This window comes from Haplochromis burtoni, unplaced genomic scaffold, assembly GCF_018398535.1.
Source record: "Haplochromis burtoni strain Fernald_Lab_line unplaced genomic scaffold, NCSU_Asbu1 Contig_36, whole genome shotgun sequence".
Taxonomy (NCBI): domain Eukaryota; kingdom Metazoa; phylum Chordata; class Actinopteri; order Cichliformes; family Cichlidae; genus Haplochromis; species Haplochromis burtoni.
In genome coordinates this window covers 2,904,007-2,926,571 of record NW_024582397.1, presented here as the reverse complement: position 1 = coordinate 2,926,571, position 22,565 = coordinate 2,904,007, and the positions used below count along the sequence as shown (strand labels likewise).

The 22,565-nt window shown below is 40.3% G+C and overlaps 2 protein-coding genes across 5 annotated transcripts; both read left to right on the top strand.

Moving 5' to 3' along the window:
* Positions 1–2,630: 2,630 nt before the first annotated feature.
* prdm10 (PR domain containing 10) lies at positions 2,631–14,084 on the top strand. 4 transcript variants are annotated; one of them, XM_005936797.3, is made up of 24 exons: positions 2,631–2,929; positions 4,047–4,180; positions 4,463–4,624; positions 5,167–5,226; positions 5,316–5,420; positions 5,911–6,085; positions 6,256–6,497; positions 6,684–6,884; positions 7,039–7,111; positions 7,267–7,384; positions 7,483–7,603; positions 7,915–8,184; positions 8,313–8,324; positions 8,527–8,871; positions 10,136–10,291; positions 10,386–10,565; positions 10,643–10,753; positions 11,324–11,524; positions 11,615–11,749; positions 11,866–12,036; positions 12,493–12,630; positions 12,816–12,990; positions 13,081–13,178; positions 13,444–14,084. In XM_005936797.3, the coding sequence occupies exons 2-24, from the start codon at positions 4,109–4,111 to the stop codon at positions 13,630–13,632; spliced, it is 3,510 nt and encodes a 1,169-aa protein (XP_005936859.1). In that variant the 5' UTR covers positions 2,631–2,929; positions 4,047–4,108; the 3' UTR covers positions 13,633–14,084. The 4 variants fall into 4 exon arrangements, with proteins under 4 accessions (XP_005936859.1, XP_005936860.1, XP_005936863.1 ...); XM_005936798.3 differs by having other exon boundaries at positions 2,631–3,200; XM_005936799.3 differs by lacking the exon at positions 2,631–2,929 and adding an exon at positions 3,223–3,827.
* A 2,988-nt stretch (positions 14,085–17,072) lies between these two features.
* si:ch211-151h10.2 (uncharacterized protein LOC567699 homolog) lies at positions 17,073–21,264 on the top strand. The gene is made up of 9 exons (XM_005936802.2): positions 17,073–17,265; positions 17,802–18,054; positions 18,130–18,191; positions 18,334–18,472; positions 18,922–19,040; positions 19,125–19,305; positions 19,453–19,536; positions 19,621–19,716; positions 19,794–21,264. Exons 1-9 carry the CDS (start codon positions 17,117–17,119, stop codon positions 20,136–20,138), a joined length of 1,428 nt encoding a protein of 475 aa, XP_005936864.1. The 5' UTR covers positions 17,073–17,116; the 3' UTR covers positions 20,139–21,264.
* Positions 21,265–22,565: the final 1,301 nt, after the last annotated feature.

The following is a 22,565-nucleotide window of genomic DNA, read 5'->3' as shown; positions in this document are numbered from 1 at the left end:
TAGTATTTGTATACAAACATAATGAATAGACTTTGACTATTTTACAAGATTGCAAATGATGTGAGCAGCATGCCTCAGTTTTGAACATAACATCACAGAAGAAAATTAGGTTTTCTTTGTTTAAATAAGGTAATTATAAACACACAGTCGCACACACATGCAGCTTGGGTGTTTTGTGACTTGAGTTTGTTTTACTAGAGTGTCAGTTCTATTTCTCTCTGATGGTTTATTGAAAAAAGCCTCATGTAAATTTGATTTTTGCTCCAGGCAGCATGCACGGATCGGTTATTAATTTTTATAACATCAGTTGTTAGATGTGTCAGAGCAATTCTAATTTGCATATGTTTAGATTAATTTTGGTATGTGTCAGGTTGATCCCCAGATACCTGAGTAAAAATACATCCAGAAAAAAAGAGAGATAATTAATTTCCTGTTTCGGCTTGCCAGTTAATATAGTCCAATGAGAATGCAACAAATGACATGTTTACTTTGTTGTTGTTGTTTTAAAATTATTTATTTAATAAAAAATTGCTTTGGCTGTATAAAATAACTTCACTTGAATGTAATGCTACCTGTTAATTAATTAGTTATCTGAAGGCATTCAAAATCCAACGTGAACTGTGGAGTTACATTTCAGAGGTTTAAGGAATTGTCTCAGTATGAAGTAACCAAACTCACAACGAAGTGTCAGTTTCCCCAGTTAAGTATTTAGTACTCATTCATTACATGAAATCAGCAGGATCTAGTGGGTTTGTGTTGTGGACTTGATGTCAAATATAATCAGACCCATGAAGTCAATCTAGCAGTCATTATAACTTCCTGAGTAGACATTACAAGTAAGATTTAGATCATGGATGTCAAACTCATTTCATACTGTGGGTCACATACACTTTGATTTTAAGTGGCCTGAACCAGTGAATATATATATATATATATATATATATATATAACAGATGTGAAAAAACAGGAAGTTTTCTGTGATTTCCCTGTTTATATATTACTTATTTACTTTGGGATAGTATGAATGGCAATGAGGGAAGTGTTTATCAGAAGCCAAAGCTGTAAAACTTATGAAAATACAGTTAAAAGTTAAACATTTATGCCTTGCTTCACATTTCCTAAAGCCAACCTAGTGGGCTAAATTGGATTCCGTTCTGGCCACCGGGCTTTATGTTTGACACCCTTGATTTAGATGATTTCTCATTCTTGTTAGCAGAGTCTCTTAAGCATACTAGGAAGCATCACCAAGTTTATTCACAGATACTCAGTGTTTCAGTCTGGGTTTCAGCCAAACCACTTGAGGACAATGAGAAACTCATCTTGAAGTTTCTTGCTTCAGATCAGTTCTAGCCAGTCTCCCTGTTGCTGTACTTTTTTGAATAGGTAAGAGATGGTTTTCCTCAATAAAAGTCATTTGAATGCTCTTCAAAACACACAAAGCAGGGTTTCACATATCTTTTACAGTCTATTCTGTGCAGCGGCTCCACCATAAAAGGCAAAGTTGTAATATTTTTCTGCAGTGAGGTTATTCCACTGACAATCTTGCTCATATACTTAGTCCAGGCTGTTATCTGAATGAGGAGCTCAAGTCTTTCCTAAATTGCTGCATTTCACAATTATGGATGGCCTTCTGTTCAAACACTCAAACTCAAAGTTCTCTTAATGGTTTTGTAAAACAAACAAACAAAAAATAACAGGAAATGACAAATGGTGGGTGATTGAGCATAGACTGAAGTGCAAGAATCAATGATTGTTTATATTGCACTTGATTGAAGTGATGGCAAATCTACTTTTATAGCAATCAAACAAAGCAACCACTGTGGCCTAATTTCTTGAAGGTTACAAACGTTACTGGATTGCAAACCCAGTAGTATCATACTAGAATAAATAATTTTAATACCGCATTAAAAGCGAGATAAACATGAAAAACCTCTACCAGGAGTATTTGGCTCTCTCTAGTGGAGATCTAAGGGCACTAGCATTACAACTATAAGAGCAATATACATATTCAATCCCTGTAATATTCTGGATACTTATAATTGAGCTATTTATATATATTAGAGCTATTTCTTTTATTATTATTTAACTTTGTACTATATTGTATTATTAAACTTCATTTAATCTGTTACTGTTCTTATTGTTTTGCAGCAACTGTAATCACATAACTTACGTAGGAATGAATAAAGTATTCTGATTCTGCAACATCACTGCAAGAAAAACAGGCATTTCATTGTTCCGGTAATCAGCTTCAAAAGACACTCAGACATTAGTAATAGAATTGTGTGAAACTAAGTATTACAACTAATAAGAATTAGCACATAGAAAAGATACGCTGTTGCAGGTGGATTTCGGACCTTTTCAGGCCAAAACAGTAACAACCGGAAGTACCGGAAATAAATCTGTATTACAGCTAAATTGACTTGATGATCGTTACTTTCTACGCGTCCACGACAGGGAATCGACCAGTAGTGCTTCCAGTGGTATTTAAGTCACAACTCCACTCTTTAATAGACATAAAAAAAATATTTATATGTAGAAATAAAGAGATTTATTTGTATATTCCACATATGGATGTGGTAAAAATGTTACCACAACTTTGAAAGGTTGCGAATCGCCTCTGTAGATGTGATTAAATATAATTGGATGACCACAGGGTATAATTTTTTGATTGGCTGTAAATGAACTGCTAAAACTGAAATGTTATAACTAGAACAAAAGGAAGTTACAACTATAACATCAGTGTTTATTTTAAAATAATTTATATGTCCTCTGAATACAAAAAAACATTTTGTTAAAATAACGTCTTAAACTAACACACCCGCCTGTTCTTAAGTAACTAACTGCCAATCAGAAACCACGAGCTTGCGAGTTACCAGGCAGATTATGTTAATATATGCAATGCGGCCATCTCTGCAGCTACCATTCTGAGGTAAGAACAACTTGTACGTTTTCCAGAAAATTAAAGAAAACCCGGGACTGATTAACGACCCGTTCTGTAGCTCGATCGCTTCGTAGTCTCTCCGTTACTGTACATTAAATGTGCGGGTTGTTTAAGCGTAGCTAAATCGGTACAAAATGTAATTTTTTCTGTAGGTCTCTTCAGATGTAGCCGTTGTTGTTAGTCCCACCCAAAATGGAGCCTGTTCTTCCTTGTTCACAGTAGACTTGAAGGGCTGGACTCAACTAGAAATGGGGGACGGGTGGGTCTACCCAAATAATTCAGGCCCTTAGCGCTTCAAAACCAATGTTCCTAAAAAATGTAAAATGTGGTCCATGTCATTCAGCTTGACAAGTTATGTTTGTCTCAAAGTGCGGCCTTACATTGGGACTATATGAGCGTAATGCTAATGTAGCAGTGCAGTATATGCCCGGGTTTCTACAGCACTGGTTTTTGTGGTATGGTCCGGTTGGGACTGAGAACCTGCGGGGTTAAAATAGGGGGGAATTGAATCTAATATTGATTATACCAAGTAGATTTCTGAATGACTTTACCGAGACATGATTTTTCACCGTGGTTTTTGTGCCGATGTGCGGTTGTATTTAGACACAGTTTTCCGGGCGGCCTTGCCGGCAAACCGCCTTTTCCCTCGTACCCCCGCTGAGAGTCTTGTGTGTCCTTTCTGTGCACGAAGAAACATGCTGCCTTTATTTTGGCTTGCATGCTCTGTCACCCGAGCGAAACGCTGTCTGGCGAGCCAAAATTTCAGCTTCAAAAGGCCTATGGGCTCGTATCTTTTTCCATGTAGCCCAAAAGTGGCTACTGCAGTACTCCATTGTTGCAGCTTCACAGCTACTAATACAACAAGTATAATATGACATCGATGAAGGTGTGACAGACACCCATTCATAAATATACTTAACAATATTAACATTTCTGTAGAAAAAAAAATGCAAAAAATGTAATTCTGAATGCTAGTCTATGATTTTAGACGTCAAACTACCAATGACATGAGCGTCTCCCCTTCTGTATTAGCTATTCTATTTATCGTTATGTTTTGTTATTTTAATTAAAATAACACAAATCCTCTTATCTCTGTGGATTGCAGACACCGCGGCTGTCTAAGGAGGGAAGTTATCGTTGTGGTGAAAGGCCTGGCACCTTGCTGCCATGGAGACCAAGCAGGAACCCTCAGCAGTGTGGAGTCAGACTGTTAACAGTGACTCAAGCAACGGCACACAGGTCCACTGTCTTATTTGATTTGTCTGAACAGCTACAGCAGAGTCATACAAACTGAAAAGATACAAGATGTGTAATAATAATAATTTAAGCATGTTAACAATTGATCTTTTGCACACACCCACTTTCTGTCAGCTGGCACAGGTGGCTGCTAAATCGTCAATTACCAATTAATTTCATGGAAAAAAGTGACCCATCTAAATAAATGTTTCCTGCTCATCAAATCGGATGTAGTATTGCTGCAGATGGTTCAAAGCTTTTGTGTTATGTATACACATGTTGCAGGTGCATTTTGAAGGTGGCACTGTGGCCCAAATAGTGTACAGTGGGGATCAGGCAGACAGAGGACAGCAGCAGGTGGTTTATACAGCTGATGGAAACTCCTATACCTCGGTAGAGTCTGCAGAGCACACACTGGTCTACATACACCCTGCAGATGGCGCTCAGGTAAGATGGGATCTTATTCAGAGGAGAGATATTTTTATCTGACATTTTAGGTATGAACATGCCATGTGTAAGTAGGACGATATGCCCTGTTAGGCAGGCAATGTTTGGTGTTTAATACAAACAGGACACAATGTGTTATGTGTTAACTAGGCTCCTGTTTTATGAAAGCCATTCTTCATGACTTATATAAGACAGTTTGCAAAAAATAATAATTATACTTTGGCCATATTCGATATAGCCAAAGTTTCAAGTAATGCTGTTGATGTCCAAATATTCTCTATGAGCCAAAAGTTCAGGTATCAGGTATTTTTTTTTCATGTCTTGGCTCTGTGGTGTCAATTTGGACAGATATTCCTAATATGGATAAAACAGACAAACAAGCCAACTGTTTAAAGTTAAAGAAGGTTGAAATAAAAGGAGGGGAACTGGAACTAAAACAGATGGTTTCAGGCAGTGGATGGATGGCAGCCTGTTCACTTAGGCCATGTGCTGACAACATTATTCACTGCAAAGTACACATACTCACCTCATTGTTCTTTCAGACCGTATTTGCTGATCAGCCACAAGTGGCTTACATTCAGCAGGACGGTACAACTCAACAGGTGAGTTTATCAGCTATTGTCAAATTACCTGCTCTCTTTGCACCACATTGTTTTTAGAGAACCCTTAACCAATTAAATGTCGTTTATAGGTCACAGTGCTACTGCCTGGCGGGCAGAACATGAATGCAGCCAATCTGCATGTTCTCAGTAATGTAGCAGATGCGCCACAAGCTATCCTGGAGCCGGTTTCCCAGGTGAGGATGCATTGTTTGTGTGGAGCTGTTTAGCTTTTCAAACAAGTAAATAGCCTTTGTCTGCTTTTGTTTTTAACATCCATTCAGGTACAAAGTAGGGGAAACACAAGCACAAACTGTTTCATGAATGATGAGCTTCATCTTTCTAATTGACAAATTCAAGCAGAAACATTATTTTGTAATTCCATTACCAGTTATTGCTGTAACCAGATGAATGCAGTCTTTCTTTTTCTACTGACATACTGCACTGCATAAATAATGGCATATGATGGATTAGCAACAAAAATCATCCTGAGAAATCTCACTAGCTAACATTTTCATTTCAGCATCAGTCCCTCAAAAAGAATATAGAAAAATGTTTCCTGACTTTAAAATGACTACGTGATTAGTTTTTTCATGTTTGGAAGACCTATAAACAATTTTAACTTGTGTAAAAATATCAAAGAATGTTGTTACATTGTTTGGAATCCCCCCTCCACCCCTCCCACAGGAGCAGTTGTCTGTGTCCAATTCTCTCACCTCCATGGGTGACATCGCAGACCCTCCTTCTAGTCCTCTTGGGGCCACAGACTCAACAGACGATTCTGATGAAGATGAGGATGAAGACTCTGAGATGGACGACTGGGAACTGCATCAGCCTCAATCATTTAACCCTCACAACCTCTGTAAGTTAAGTGTTGTCAATAAAAGTCCAATGTTATGGTTATGCTTCCTCATACGGGTTGCCAAAATGCCTTTTTAGATTTTAGTGAAAGTGAGTTTCCTTAAAATGTTTTCAGTTAGATTTTTTTATACCTATTGGTGGTGACTTTGCTCTTTTTTTGTGTTCTGTCAGGGTGCGAGGAGTGTAATATTGCAAACCCCTCAGTTTGTCTGAAGCACGGTCCTCTCCACCCCATCCCCAACCGGCCGGTGATGTCCAAAGCAAGAGCCAGTCTTCCTCTGGTCCTGTACATTGACCGCTTCCTGGGCGGAGTGTTTTCTAAGAGACGCATCCCAAAGCGCACACAATTTGGTCCTGTGGAGGGGCCACTGGTTCCACAGAGCGAGTTGCAGGACCACTACATTCACTTGAAAGTAAGTAATTGCTGCATAGCACTGATATTTACAATATTTATTTAATTGTATTTTCTTGCACTGTAAAAATGTAAGTGAGAATTCTGGGAAAATACAGGATACCACAAAGTTTTTATGTCTATATAAACAGCTCCTAAGCAGAGATTTAAACTGGATTGGTGGTCTGTCTTTCTTTTTTTTACTAAGGTGTGTCTGCTGGATGCAGAGAAGGATGGAGAGAAGTCTAATGACATGTGGTTGGACCTTTCTGATGAGGACAGTTGCAACTGGATGATGTTTGTGAGACCTGCTCAGAATCACCTAGAGCAGAACTTGGTGGCCTACCAGTACGGCTCAGAGATATTTTACACAACTATCAAGAATATCCAACCCAAGCAAGAGCTAAAGGTCAGTGTTGTTCAGAGCAGAATGCATTCATTTGAGTTTGATTTAACTGCTTTAAGAGGCCGCAAACCAGAACTAATAGGAGAGTGTGCAAAACATGAAGGATATCTAAAGAAACCACTGGAGTCTGTCTTTTTAATGAGATTTTCCATTGCAGGTCTGGTATGCAGCATCATATGCAGAGTTTGTAAATCAAAAAATTCATGATGTTACAGAAGAAGAGAGAAAAGGTTTGTCTCAGCACTCCGTCCTTACTGTTCTTAATATTAACACCATGCCTCTGTCCTGCTTAATTTTAATCTGAAGTATTAAACTATCAGAAAGGTGATGTGTTATTGTTTTTGTCGTGGTTCCTTCTGTTTCTCACTTTCTCCTGTTTCTACAGTGCTTCGGGAGCAAGAGAAGAACTGGCCTTGTTATGAGTGTAACCGTCGCTTTGTGAGCTCTGAACAACTGCAGCAACATCTCAATATGCACGATGACAAATTAAACTCTGTTACCAGGTAAAACTTTTTTTTTTATCACCTTATCTCAAATTGTTCTTTTTATTTTTAATGCATTCAGCCCCGATCACGTCTTCACTGTTGTTCAAATCGCACAGGTCTAGAGGCCGGGGCCGAGGAAGAGGCAGGAAGAGGTTCGGGACAGGAAGAAGACCTGGACGCCCACCTAAATTTATACGTTTGGATCCACCAGTAGATACTGGTGGAGAGAAGACAACAGTAAGTGGCGCATTAATACATGCTGTGTTGATTAATGGAGTAGGTCAAGATTTAACACTGATTTGAGATAATATAGACAAAGTGATTCTTGGGAAAGTTACAGATTAAGATATTATGAAGCAATCATTTGAAATCCTAATGCATAAAATAGTTGTTTGATGAGACAAAAGTCGTTTGTACTTTTGTCTTAGAGCAAAGTAAAAGAACTAAAATGTTAACTCATCAAATCATAACATTAGTCAAAAAATGCTAAATAGGGAAATGATGAGTAGGAAGACTAAATGACAATATCCCCTTTATCTTTTTATTAGGAAATGCTCGAATTGACAGAGAAACCAGTGGAAGACCACGCAGAGGGAGCTCAGAATGGGCTGAAGGTGGTGGAGATAGAGTCAGAAGGGGAGGTCGGGACAGAGACAGAGAGTCAGCTCATACCTCCTGCTGGGGAACCCGTTCCAGAGTCTGTAGCGCCACCCCCCAGTACAGAACTGCCTATTCCATTAAAGGAGGATCCGGCACAGAGCGTCCAATCAGATGCTCATCTCACATCGCAAGACATGCGTCGTGCCAAGAGAATACGGGTAAAACTGGAGATTCTGTCTGCTTAAAGGCAACATTTACCTTTTCATTTAGCTTATGTGGTGCCATAGTGCCCATGCTTGCTTTACAACAGTGTGTCTCTCTTCCTCAATGCCTGCTTCCCTCACAGATGGATGTGCAGGTAGGTGGAACCTGGAGGATGACTGAAAAACACAAGGTTCAGGGATTCCTTTTGTCATTTTCCATAGTTTAATGTTTTTCTCAGGAGATACCCTCCTCTGACACACTCCACTGCATCTGTCAGCCTCTGTGTGTGTCTTAGCTGATTTCAGAAAACATTGCTGAGGTATCTGCTAGTAGATCTCTGTCTCTCTCTTTTGCAGAATGCAGCGCTGCAGCACCTTTTTATCAGGAAGAGTTTCCGTCCTTTTAAATGCACCCACTGTGGGAAGGCCTTCCGGGACAAAGACAAGCTGGAACAGCACCTGCGAGTCCATGGTCGGGAAGCCTACACCTTTTCCTGCCACATTTGCAGCAAGAGCTTCACGACTGATTCGGCCCTGGATGATCATCTCCTGGTGCACACAGAGAATCGCTCCTATTCTTGTCTCCTGTGCCCAGAAACTTTTGAAAGGCTGGACCTCCTCAAAGACCATGTAGGCGTCCATGCTGTGGATGGCTTCTTTGCTTGTCCTACGTGCAAGAAGACATTTAGTGATTTCATCCAGGTTAGTGAAACAGTGATTTTTAAATGCGCTAACAGCTAGCCTTCAGGGCTAACAGAATTTGTTGGACATGACCTTAGCTAACATGTGACATTTTAGCTGACCAACAGTTGTACAGCTCTGACCTTGTACCTGAAATATTTTTCTGTTCTTGTTTAAAAAAGTCTTTTGTCATACAAGGTAAGATGAAAAAAAAAATCAGACTCCACCTGCTTTTAACTTTGGCTACAGTTCCTACGACTTGCTCCTGCTAGAATTTTTATTTTGAAGACAAGGTAAAGAAAGAAGGTTATTTTCACTAAATATTTGCTCCCACGGTGTGTGCATGTGTGTGAATGCTAGATTTAAAAAGATAAAAGTGCTGTATGGATGTTTGACTGAATAGAGATTGACAGACCACGTGACTTTCGTGCATTGCATGCCGGGAACTCGTGGCAAAACAATCAAAGTACCGCATCAAATGCAAGCATTTGCAGCACCGCAAAACGTTCTTTCTCCGGTTCCAATAACTTCTTGCTTTTTCTTTGCCCCCCAAAAAGTCATGTACAAAACGAAGGAGAACAATGCCGGTCCGTACAAAGACGGCAAGTGTTTTGAGTGCTCAAATTATGTAGAAAGGTGCTATATAAGTTTCATTCCAGTTACCTGAGCCCATTTTAGGCGTGAAATCTGTGGTTTTGTCTGTGCTTTCACACTCAGACCTCATCACTGGTGATTTTCTTCGACAGGAAGGTCGGGTCGGTTTGACAGAGAATTTCATAATTGTTCCTTTACTTGAGTTTGAGGTCCTGAGTGAAATTACAAGGTGTCAGAATGAGACCTTCAGGTATTGATACAAGTGTAGAGCATCCAGAGCAGGTTGTTGCTGCAGAAAGAGAAAACCTTTAAGGGGGCAGTCAAATTTAAATCAGGTACAGCTTTTGGTTTCATGGGCATAGTCACTAAACATGTTGATCGGACCTACTTTCATGTCTATGGTTTGCAAAGAATAAACAAAAAAAGGTTTATGAATTAAGCCATATTAGCCTATAAAGCTATTTGAAATAGCCTCATGTTTTTTTGTTTTTTAATTCTCCTTACAAGCAGCTCTAAACAGGTGGATTTAAAGCTGAATGTTTTCTTCAATTAGTAGGTCAAGGTTAAAGATGGCCCATTTCCAAGCACATTGATGTTCTTGTGACTAAAATGTTTAATGCTGTTATGAGGTTTCAGAGCGCACAGACATAACAACACTCAGTTCCAGACCACAAACTATGCCTTTCTTTAGGTAAAGAAGCACATCCGCTGCTTCCATTCAGAGAAGAACTTCCAGTGCCCAGACTGTGACAAGGCCTTCTGTCGACCTGACAAGCTGCGTTTGCACATGTTGCGCCACTCTGACCGCAAGGACTTCCTGTGCTCAACATGTGGCAAACAGTTCAAGGTAAGATTAAAAGGACCAGCATTAAGAGATAACACTTGATAAGGTTAGTTTATAGTTATGTGTTCTAATCTGACATTTTTTTTGTCATAATAAGAGAAAAGATAAGCTGCGGGAGCACATGCAGCGGATGCACAATCCTGACAGAGAGGCCAAGAAGGCTGACCGGATCCACCGCTCCAAAACCCTCAAACTAAAGGTCCCCACCACTGACTTTGAGAGCTTCATGTTCAAATGCAGAGTGTGCATGATGGGATTCAGACGCAGAGGAATGCTGGTGAGCTACAACTCACGGAGAGATTTTAACCTGATATTGAATTCCAGTGGTCGTGACTCTTATTCTTCTGGTTACAGGTTAATCATTTGTCCAAGCGTCATCCAGAGATGCGTATTGATGACGTGCCTGAGCTAACGCTGCCAATTATCAAGCCCAACAGGGACTACTTCTGCCAGTACTGTGACAAGGTTTGTTAATCCCCCCCTTTCTGTCCACAGCTTGGGGATGGACTGATTTGTTTATTTTAAAGTATAGCCTGTTGTCCATCTATGCATTTATCAAATCGTGGTTGTGGAGGTGCTGGATCCTGTCTGGGTTGTCAGAGGGCAGGTCACATCAGTTTGTTTCTGATGGCAAGTAATCAGCTTTCAGTCTCATATAAATTGAGTTTTTAAACCAAAAACAACAAATTATTGGATAATTCTTCTTTCACTACCAGCAGAGGTGTTTTATGTTCTTAGTTTTCCAATATATCATCGGTTACATGTCTAAATATGTTTGTTTGGCGCTTAATAGGCGTTGCCATGGGAAACAACAACTAAAATAACTTCATGTGTCCACCTCGGTGTCATTTTTAATCACTCTTAACTGGAGCTAAAGCCAATAACTACACCTCATTATTGCCTTTGTTTTATCTATGAGTACATGCCAGGTGTACCAATTCCCACTTGGTCAAGCGCCAGATATTAATTGGTGCCAGTTTGTTTGTATTCAGTGTCAAAGGGACCTAAATCTATCAAATGAACTGATCTCTGCAGGTGTACAAGAGTGCCAGTAAGAGAAAAGCTCACATACTGAAAAACCATCCAGGGGCAGAATTGCCTCCCAGCATCCGTAAGTTACGCCCAGCTGCTCCTGGCGAGCCAGACCCTATGTTGAGCACACACACACAGCTGACAGGTACCATTGCTACTGCACCAGTCTGCTGTCCACACTGCTCCAAACAGTACAGCAGCAAGGCAAGTGATGTTTTATCAAAGAAGAAATTTGTTACCATAGAGATTGTTTGTAGAAATCACAATAAGGTGTGCTTTTTTTTTTTCTCTTAGACTAAGATGGTTCAACATATCAGGAAAAAGCATCCAGAGTTTGCTCAGCTAGCCAACACTATCCCGACTACAGCAGTGATCAGTAGCACTCCTGCAGTCATCAGTACAGATGGTACCACAGCGGAGGCTGTAGTGGTAAGAAAAGAAAAAACAAAAACATAAGGAGGATATTGCCTTAACATGGATAAATGAAAAGTTTGCCTATAGGAAATTTCATAATATTCAATGTATGGATTTCCTTTTCTTCACAGACCACAGATCTGTTGACCCAGGCTATGACAGAACTTTCTCAAACACTAACCACAGACTATAGAACAGCTCAGGGGGATTACCAGAGGATCCAGTACATTCCTGTCTCCCAGGCAGGAGGTACTTTGTCCCAGCCACAGCACATTCAACTTCAGGTGGTCCAGGTAGCGCCGGTAAGCATGAAAGTCTAATCTACATTATTTAAAAAGTTCATAGATGCTTAGGAAGCTGATAATCTCGATAGGATGCTGCCTAAAAGAATGCAGGTGTTCCATAAACTGCCAACATGCTGGTGTAAACTCATGTCTAGTTCCAGAAATGAGGCTTATATATGGTTACCTGATCAAAAGAAGAATTTTCTCTCATTATCTAATTAAGTTGACCTTGTTGATTTAAGGGTTCAAACTAGCAATTTTGAAGCTTTTGTTACTTTCTTTGTGGTTTTTGAGTTTGTAATTAGAGCTGCAAAACTACCAGCTACTGTGAAAATTCTGGAAAATTGCTGCTTTTAGTTGTAGTTTTTGCTTCTAAAGAACCTTTCAGTCTTTGTGTGTGAAACTATGCAAGCAAAATAGTTACAGTGTTTGCTATGTATCAGTTATGTATAAGTAATATTATCTGTTTTCCAGGCTTCTTCCCCACATTCCCAGCACCCGACAGTAGATGTGAACCAGCTACACGACCCTCATGGTTACAGTCAGCACCCAATCCAGGTGCAACACATTCAGGTTACTGAGCCCTCAAGCTCTGGACAAGGTGCCACCCAGGTGAACCCACACTGCCTCTGGGGATAATTTTAAGCTAGAGTAATTAGTTATTGTATTTGAGGACTCATTTAAAACAGTCGTTTTGAAACTTAAGTGTATTTGGGTAATAAGGTTTCTTTCTGCATGTTAGCGAAACCCTGTAAGCACCATAATGTTAATCGCGAATCTCTTTTTCTGATTTTCAGGTTACTGGTCAGCCCCTCAGCCCCACCTCCCAGCAGACTAGTCAGGAGTTGAGCCCTGCCCAACTGACTCCTGTCACTTTAGCCCAGAGCCACACCCTCCAGACAAGCAGCCCCCAGCAGCAGGGGACGGTGCAGCACGCTTACATTCCGGGAAACTGGAACTACCGAGGCTACTGTAAGTACCATAACCAGTCACGTGCCGTATGTTTTGATGCTTCTGTGCTCTGTGATTACCAGTCAAAATCATATATTCCTGTTCTTCCAGCGTCTGAAATCCAGATGATGACACTACCTCATGCACAGTATGTGATAGCTGAGGCTAGCACTCCTGTATCTGGAGTCAGCAGCAACCAGGTGAAAACGGTGAGTGAATTTGATATTTGTTAGATGAAAATGACAGTTGAATTTGGCTTTGTACTACACAATGAGCACATGTTTTTATATTCAGTGCTCCATACTTGAAAGTGTTGCTTAACAGTAGATGATGCTTCATAATTTACAGTTAAAAGCTGGATTACGTAAATATGCGGTAAAAATAGGAGGCGGAAACTTGAAACCTGCTTTTTCCTAGTCAAAGGAAAAAGAAAAAAGATTTATTGTATAACTTGAAATGTTATCATCCCAACAGACACACTACGTGATCTCTGAGGGTCAGACTGAGCTTGAGACGAAACAGACTCTTCCTCAGAGCACAACCCAGACACACACCGAACCACTGGAGCAGCAGCCGACGAATCAGCAAGCTACCACACAGTACATCATCACCACAACCACAAATGGTAGTGGCACCAGTGAAGTTCACATCACGAAGCCCTGAACTGTGCAGTGATGTTACTTTGCAAAGCCAGTGCAGACTCACGGACTAATCCTGCATGTTGTCCACAGCAGCTTGTACGCACATGAATAAACAAATACCTTGTCATGTGATCCTGCCACTGTCACGTGTGTATATACAGAGATGAAATGCATCAACACAGTTTTATGTGTCTGTAAAGTGTTAAATGTTGTGTTGCAAGCTGCCAGAACTTTATGAGAAAAATAAAGTCAGTCGACAGTAAAAAATGTGATGCTTTTATTTTGGACAGATTATAAATTAAAAAAAAAAACCCTAACCTAAATACATGTTTTAAAAAAAGATACTGGGATTGAAACTGCTAATACTTGAGTTATTGAAGTGATGGGAAGCTTCTACAGATTTGATATCCCATTTTGCATATCTGTAATTTTGCACACATTCCTTAAAGTATTTGTAAGAAAAAAATAAATAAATAAAAAAAGAGAATATGGAATAAATATTCCAAAATGTCAGAAATGGGTCATGGTCCTAACACATTTGTTACATGTTATCTGTTATCCTAGAATATTGTTGCTCATGTCTGGTATGATTTTACTCTGTTGAACTGTTTGCTATGTGGTTGTTTTTATTTTTACAGTCTGGACTGACTTGATAATCAGAAATTTCCAGTGAGTCATTTCACATTATTTGTCTTTGTTACCATACCTCTGTTTAGTAAAGTAAATACAAACTGTTCCATTCTTTGAAGATACTCTATTGACATTAGATGCCAGTTGTAATTGTCGTAACTGACACACAGTTCATACCTAAATGATGTTTGGTTTTATAATGCAATGTTCTTGGAGATACAGTTGCTGTTAGACTTTAAATAATCTTGAAATAACCTGGAAACCTTGAACAAGACTGCAGACATGTATTATAACTATGGGGAGCTTTACTCTAGACCTTACATCACTCCTGACTCTGAAATCCCAGAGAACCTCCTTTATTTTTAGTGTCTTTCTTATTGAAAAATGATCCAATGAAGACTTTTTACACCACATATTAGAACACAGTTAAATATACACTCAGCAGACACGTTACTAGGCACAATTTTTGGACCCCTTTTGACTCAGATCTGCCTTAATTCTTTGTGGGATAAATTTAACAAGGTGGTAGAAACATTCCTCAGAGATTTTGAGCCACATTGACACGATAGCATCACACAGTACAGTGAACCCACTTTCATTTCAAGAAACTAGATTGTGACAATTAGAGTTTTGTGACTTATACTGGTGGAAGCAGCCACCAGAAGATGGTTACACTGTAATATTGTTCAATATTACATTCAGTAAAACAATACATTACAATATAGCAATTAGTACTTGCATTTGTTTTTGCAAATGCAGAGATCAGTCTGCAAAAGACAGCAGCAAAACAGAGAGTAGGAAAGGCTTTATGTGTTTGTTTTACACTTAAAAGACACTTGAATATAAATTATTTATTTAACATAACATAACCAAGACACAATGATCACTAATAAATAGATGTCACGTGGCATGGAAGATAGACGGAAGACTTATCTTGGCCAGCTTTTATTTTCAGTAAGTCAAAGGTGACCTGAATTAACTGACGATCATCCCATGCCAGCCAATCAAGGATTGTAACACCCTCCGTAAAAATCAAGGGTCCACCTTGAAATGGGGGAAAAAAATCTGAAAGAAAAGCATTAACAGAAGGCAACATTAAAACAGCCACCACACATCCTGGCCCTCAAACGAGCCAACCCCCCCCCCCTCCCCCTCCCTTACCAAATCCAATTTTCCTTCCCGCACACTGTCAAAAAAATAAAAATAAAATAAAAAAATCTGTAAAAACAGAAGAAAAAGCCTGATCACCTTCTTTACAAAGTGAGTTTATGTTGTGGTTGTTTAGTTTTTCAAGGTGTGTGTGTTACTTTAATTATAAACTGCTTATGTTGCAACAGAATGCTGTTATGTGTATGCAACTCTACATGTATTATAATCCTTTGTATTTGTCAGTTGACAGCTAATTTCAGGAGACTGGTGATTGCTTGGTTGCTAATTTTAATTATCCATCCATCCATCCATTCGCTTCCGCTTATCCTTTTCAGGGTCGCTGGAGCCTATCCCAGCTGTCATAGGGCAAAAGGCGGGGTACACCCTGGACAGGTCGCCAGTCTGTCGCAGGGCCAACACATAGGGACAGACAACCATTCACACTCACACCTAGTGACAATTTGATTAATCAATTAACCTATCCCCACAAGCTGCATGTCTTTGGACGGTGGGAGGAAGCCGGAGTACCCGGAGAGAACCCACGCAAACACGGGGAGAACATGCAAACTCCACACAGAAAGACCCCGGCCTGATGGTGGAATTGAACTCAGGACCTTCTTGCTGTGCGGCAACAGTGCTAACCACCGTGCCACCGTGCTAATTTTAATTATTATTTGAGATAATCTGTGACAGAAAAAAGCAAAAACTGTCAGTGTTCTTTCTATTTTTTAAGGCTCAGGCCCTTGCCATACTATCATTACTTGTTAGCTGATTTTGTTTGATCTTTTAAATTTTTTCTTAAAAATCTCTAATCGTGAAACCATTGGTGCCTTATTTTGGTGCCTCTTCAGGTTGAATTGATCTTGTTTGAAGTTTATTCCTGTCACAGCTGCTAGATGGCAGCATGACCTAAGAGAGCAGAAACACACTTAAACTCATATTCATTCAATCAATCAATCAATCAATCTTTATTTATAAAGCACTTTTCATACAAAGAAAATGTAGCACAAAGTGCTTTACATAGTTAAAAGCAGCCCACCCCACCCTCCAACTCACTCCCCACACTCTCAATACACATATATCCCCCCACCCCCACCCACACACACATACACACACGCGCACACTTAAAGAGTAAAAAGAGTAAAAATTGGGCTGGACTCGCATGAGCCAAGTGAGGAAACACTATAACAGGGAGCCGTCTGCACCGGGAGCCGGTCACAGACAGCAGCCTCCAGGCTGGGCACACAGCAGGAGGGAGGCAAAGGAGCCCCCCAGCCAGGCTGAGAGGATTGATTATTACAACTTAAACAGACAGTGCTTACTAATCTGATTTATACATGGGGATTACTTATTGAACATGTGCTCTGTTTCATTTGTAAAGCTCAATCTTGCAAAAATAACTTGGATTGTTTGTTGCACAGATTGGAACTGGTCATTGAGTTTGTGATTCATACAGAAAGTCGTGACATTTGGAGGGCTTGTTGCCTGCTCCTGGAGTAAATAGGTGGAACTGGGCTTGTCCTTTGTACAATGGTGATCGGTATGTTAAGCACATTCCAGATGGATGGAATGCAAGGAAAGGAAAATGCCACTACCCAACTAAAACAATTCTTCCAGTTAAACCAGTTTATCATGCTTGTTCACGTGTTAATCACTTTCTCAACACAAGTACATCTACACAACCTGCTGTTATTTTTAGCCAGAATGACTGTGTCTGTGTTGCTCCTATGCCTTGTTTAACAGTCAGCTACCTCAAAAAGCAAGGGGTTTCAGGAAAGGCAGACGGGGTAAGCTGGGTGTGGGCCTGTAAATGGATGGAGCGGGTAAAGGAAGTCGGGAAGGGAGAACGTGAAGAAAGGAGCCGAAACCTGCAGAGGTAGGAAGATCACTATCTTTCAGCTACTAGCCTTTGATTTGAGTTCTTCAGTACACTGATTGTGTGGTGCTAAAGGAAGGATATGTCAGTGTAGTAATTGCTTTACAGCAAGTTTTAAAGCCAAAGTCTTCTGTGGTGGTCATGTCTTAGAACTTACCATTACACACGAGGTAAAAGATCTGAAGTAATTATAAATTAGTATACTGCTATTTTAAGCGTTAGCCTCTTTGACACAACTGGAAATACAGCTGGTCTGTTATTGTGAATTTGGAGGATTTCAAGGATACCATTATTTGTAATGTTCCATCACTATTTGTGCTGTTTTAAAAACAAGACTTTGTAAATTCCAGTCATTATGCAGCAAGCGATGATCAAACTTTAATGTTTATTAAAGGGAATTTTTGTCTGCGTAAAATTTGTGCTGGCCTGAAAGAACTTTCCCTTGTCCTTCCCATTTAGCAACCATTTAATAGTGTTTTTAATTATTAGGTAACCTTGATCTCACACTGTCTTGGTTTTGTTTGCTTTACCTACAGTTCAGCTCAAACACAAGTTGTTGCTCAGTCCCAGCACACACCGTGGTCCCAGATTGTGGGCACGTTGGGAGCCTGGTATGGCTTTACTCCAGTTTTTGTAGTTTGGTCAGTCTGCCAAGTGGAGGCACTGCCGCACCCTTCTGTACTGATAGTGGATGTGTGCTGGAGGCTACTCTTTGTGTGCCTTCTGTTGATTTCTCTGGGAGGTTGCATCCATGCCCTGAAGTGCTGCCTGCAGCCAGGACAGAGCCAGGTGAGCACAGCCTCATGGACTTGTTTGTGTTTTTATTTTTGTGATATTTATTCACTGACTTTTTCTCAATTCCAGGGAGAGCCTCCAGGGACTGAACAGGAGATTGTGACTGAAATCAGGAATGACCAGTGTTTACGGTGAGGCTTTATTATTGTCACACTTATATCGTCTTCAGTTGGTATGAATGTTTTTTTTTTTTTTTTTTTGGCAACAGTTTTCTAATAAATTACCCAAAGATTGTGTTGCATGTAGTGTAAAATTTTTTGCTCTTTTCTTCAGGATGTACCAGGCAAGAAACCCAGGTGTGAATATTAATCTGATTCTTGCCCTGGCTGACAGCCTGCTGCTGTGTGTGCTGCAGGAACCTCTGCCAGACCCCAATGTGCCCCATATTCAGGCTCTTCTCTCCAGACTGGAGGTAAAACAAAACCAACTTAAGGAAAAAAAATGCACCCCACCCCACCCTGATGACTCTTTCTCTCTCTCTCTCTCTCTCTCTCTCTCTCTCTCTCTCACACACACACACACACACACACACACACACACACACACACACACACACACACACTTGCCTCGAGCCATACTTTTCATCTCCTGTGTTTTCAGTTGCGTTATGCATTTAGAGCAGTGTAAAGTCTTTGTTCGTAATATAGATCAGACCCTCCACTCAGGAATACATACATATTCTAACCGCAGGCAACACATGCCATCACTGAGCTCCTGTCAGTCCTGCTCTGAATTAAGTAGACTGGAATGAGAAAAGAATTTAATGTTCTGTCTCTTTCTGCCTCCCCTGTCTATCGTTCTTGACAAAACAAACCCATAATACTAAGAATCAGCCTGTGAATCCTCTCTGTTTCATGTTAGTCAGTGTCTCACACACTGGAGGTGACTGATGTGGGATCAGAGGTGGGACTGGATGAGGTGGACCAAAGCTCTGTAGTGACAGAGAAACTGAAACTCCTCCACACCTACCTGCAGCAGAGGTGAGCTGCTAGTGTACCAACCATCTGCTTCCATGGAGCCATAGTTTAGTTGCATTTATGAGACACTCTTTTTCTGTCTGACAGGAGAGTGTCCCTGCGCACTCTTGTCCAGGTGCAGGGGGACTTTGAGGCCAGTGTGAAGAACATGCTGCAGGGCTTAGACGACCTCTGGGCTCAGCTGGAGGAGCTGCATACTGGGGTCACACTCTTCAAACAGGAGACCCAAGGCCACAGAGATCTGGCCTCTGCTCAGAGAGACACACAGGTAAAGACATGTGGAAACCAGTTAGCAAACTGTAGTATAGTTTACTTTTTTATTTTCACTTTGAAGTTTTTATTTTAACAGCTGTTGTTAACATTGCTGTTTCCCTTGCCTTTGAGTGTTGTTCATGATATTGTGTGTTTGCCGTAGAATTTGTTGTCGGTCTTGGGTGACTACAGGAACAAACTTCAGTCTTGTCAGGTTCATTTGAAGGGCAGCACACAACTACTGCAGGTAAACTCCTCAAGAAAGACAAAAAGAATATGTTATTTCTGTTATTGTTGTATTCACTCAGAAATCTAATGCCCTGTTCCACAGGAGTTAACCTGGAGTCACACCCACATGAGCAACAGCGTGAACAGCAGCAGTGAGTCAGTTTGGCCAGAGCTCTTGCTTCAGTCTAATATTGAGCAGGTACACTAAACTTGAGACAAACAGCTTTAACAAGGTTTAAAAACGCACCAGGAATAAAAACATGTCTCTTCGTTCAGTTTGACAAGGTGCAGGAGAATTTCACCTCTCTGGAACAACAGATCTCTACCTTCCAGGCCCACCTGGAGGGACTCGGAAAACAAAATCAGGAAAAACATGCCGGGCCCCTCACTCATGCTGGCGGGCCACATTTATACTCGGTGCTGCCACAGACTTCTTATCATGCCCACAGTAAAGTGTCTGTGGAGCACCGTAACTCCACCTCTTCCTCCACGTCTGCTTCCTCGGTGGATACAGGTACAGTCACAAAAACAGACAATACTTTCTCACTGCGCAAGAGGTCGGCGCTACATTTCTCTTCCACAATCGGACGACGTCTGCGCATATCTGGAAGGAAGAAGTGATTTGTTAAAAACGTATTTAAACGCAGATGATGTGGTAGTGAGCTAGGGAAAGAATATTCAAATGTTGAACATTTGCTGGTTGCCTAAAATTGTATTATTTATTGCTCTTTGTCATTGCATTGCTTTGACTTGTATGTGTACTTTAACTTAGCTGCTTTATCTTTTCTACCTCTTGGATTTAAGAGCAGGCAAGAACAGATTTTCACTGTAAAGCACATTTCAAACACTAGGGGGCACACTTTCATCAGTTACTTCGAGAATAAACAGGTACGATGTGGACATGTACACTGATCTCAGGTTGACTGAGCCCAGTGTGAACCATTTCCCTGCTGTCAACAAAATAAAAGTATTGGGTGCATTTGTTCAAACATAAACTTAAGTCAGTCAACAATAGTTTTGAAAATTTGAATTTGGGCCAATATTTCAGGTGTTTTCTGTTATTATAATTCACTGGATAAGGTCACCAGCTGTTCTCTTTGTGCTTGAAATGTGATTTTGAAAGTTGTATTGAAGTCTTATCCTGTACATCTCTTTGAATTTAAGAAGTATATTTTTATTGAAGGTTTCCGGTTAAAAAAAATAACCTATGGGAGAGGAGGCCAATATGGCAAGTATTTTTGTTACTAAAAACTGAGCGGCCCTCTAGACCATTTTTAAAAGATCTTTGATCCAAATTCAGTCACTCTGCAACGCTACACCAAAGGCGATGGTTTTCTCAGCCAGATTCCTAACGTTTCAGGCTGAAACGTGCAGGACTTCTGATAGAAACCTGTTCATTCATGGCCGCAGTTAAGCGCCTGTTGCATGGACTCTGTACAGCATGTGTGACATAGATGTCATTTTGACCATGGACTTTCCTACCATCTGCCAGATCATGCATCTGTCTGATTTTCTCACACTGTGATTGGGAGTGGTGGAGCCGACCCCTGGGGGATTTGGGATGAAAGGAATGTGAACTGAACACTGCAGGATTTGAGCTGTCACAACACCAAGATACAAACACAGTGTGTGTGTGAACTTCGTTGTAGAGAGATGTAAAGCCTGTGGAAGGAGAGATGCGTGTCTGGTTGTTTGGACTTCAAAGACACAAGAGTTTGAATTTAAAAAATAAATCGTTATGACATGCCTCATGAGTTTGTATGTAACATTTTCCACTAATCAGTAATGGAAACACAGAACATAACTGTCTTGGATGCTTGGTTACAATAACAATGACCACATCTGCTTTGAGGTCCAACAGTCAAAAGATGTTTTATTAGGTGATTTAATAAATAAATTAAAAGGGTGAGAAACAGAGCTTCAATACAAAATAGTGGGGCACATCCTGGCTGTGTCCAGATAAACTCATACCTCACATTGCTGGCGTGTGATGCCAAGGCCATCAGAGGGATGGCATCTGGGAGAGCAGATGGCATCAGATATCTGCTTGCTGAAAATGCAATAGTGAGCGAATGAAATTACCACAGGCTTTGTTTAGTTACACTAAAAAGTTGATGGCTGGCTTCCTCAGAGGCTACTCTGGTCCTGTAGCAGAGGCTATTTCAAAGCCAGCTCAAGTATGTGTTGTTTCAGAAAATATGGTTCATGGCAGAGGTCAATCCCTCGCCTTGTCCTGACAATTACTCAAGATCAGGTTTCACTGGCGTACACATAGCACGCATTTGTGCTGATCCCCCCGCTGATGACACCATGCCGTAGTATAAGCAACTGCTATCTGATATCAACAAACTCAAGACCTTGTCAAGAAACTTTCTTAAGATCACAGTTAATTAAACTGTTTAAAATCCACATTAAGTTTCCATTAAGATTTAAAATGGTTGTGTGTGCGGGTGTGTCTGGTTGGGGTCTTGTTAAGCTTTTATAATAACGGCAGTGACATCCTTGGTAATTTATGTAGACCTACATCTGAAGAGTGCAGCCGTGACATCACTCTGTAACATATCATACATAACGTGTGTGCAAACAAGCAGTTCTTAAGTCATTTTTTTGAACACATGAATGCATCAATCATCTTAGTATGTGATTAGATTAAATTTTAATTTTTAATCTGACTTGACATCATAAACATTTTTAAATCCGGTATATCATTTCATTCTTTTTAGATAGGTTCTATGTTAGAAACTGGACAGAAACAGTTGCTTTCAGGTTTTAGGACTCAATAATAAATAAAAGTATCCCTGATACGGCCATAAGAAGTAGGCCTGAAGTGATCGTGGCCTTGTTTTAGAGAGTGTACAGGCTGTGGAGCTGCACCATGGCAGAGTATAAATAAGAAATAAGGATTATTTTAACTGTGACTCTATCAAAGCTACTTTAATAATGTCCAAGAATAAAAATATGAAGCTGGAAATCAGAATTATAGTCCATATATTCTGTGTATTTTGATTTCTCTAATTTGACACATCTGTGACATCAGCAAATTAAATA

Excerpts from the sequence above, each read along its gene's own strand:
- prdm10 (XM_005936797.3), top strand. The coding sequence starts at position 4,109 with ATGGAGACCAAGCAGGAACCCTCAGCAGTGTGGAGTCAGACTGTTAAC. Across the intron at positions 7,385-7,482 it reads AAATTAAACTCTGTTACCAG|GTCTAGAGGCCGGGGCCGAG; the intron begins GTAAAACTTTTT and ends CAAATCGCACAG. Across the intron at positions 10,754-11,323 it reads TCTGCCAGTACTGTGACAAG|GTGTACAAGAGTGCCAGTAA; the intron begins GTTTGTTAATCC and ends TGATCTCTGCAG.
- si:ch211-151h10.2 (XM_005936802.2), top strand. The coding sequence starts at position 17,117 with ATGCCTTGTTTAACAGTCAGCTACCTCAAAAAGCAAGGGGTTTCAGGA. Across the intron at positions 18,473-18,921 it reads CTCTTCTCTCCAGACTGGAG|TCAGTGTCTCACACACTGGA; the intron begins GTAAAACAAAAC and ends GTTTCATGTTAG. Across the intron at positions 19,306-19,452 it reads CTGCTCAGAGAGACACACAG|AATTTGTTGTCGGTCTTGGG; the intron begins GTAAAGACATGT and ends TGTTTGCCGTAG.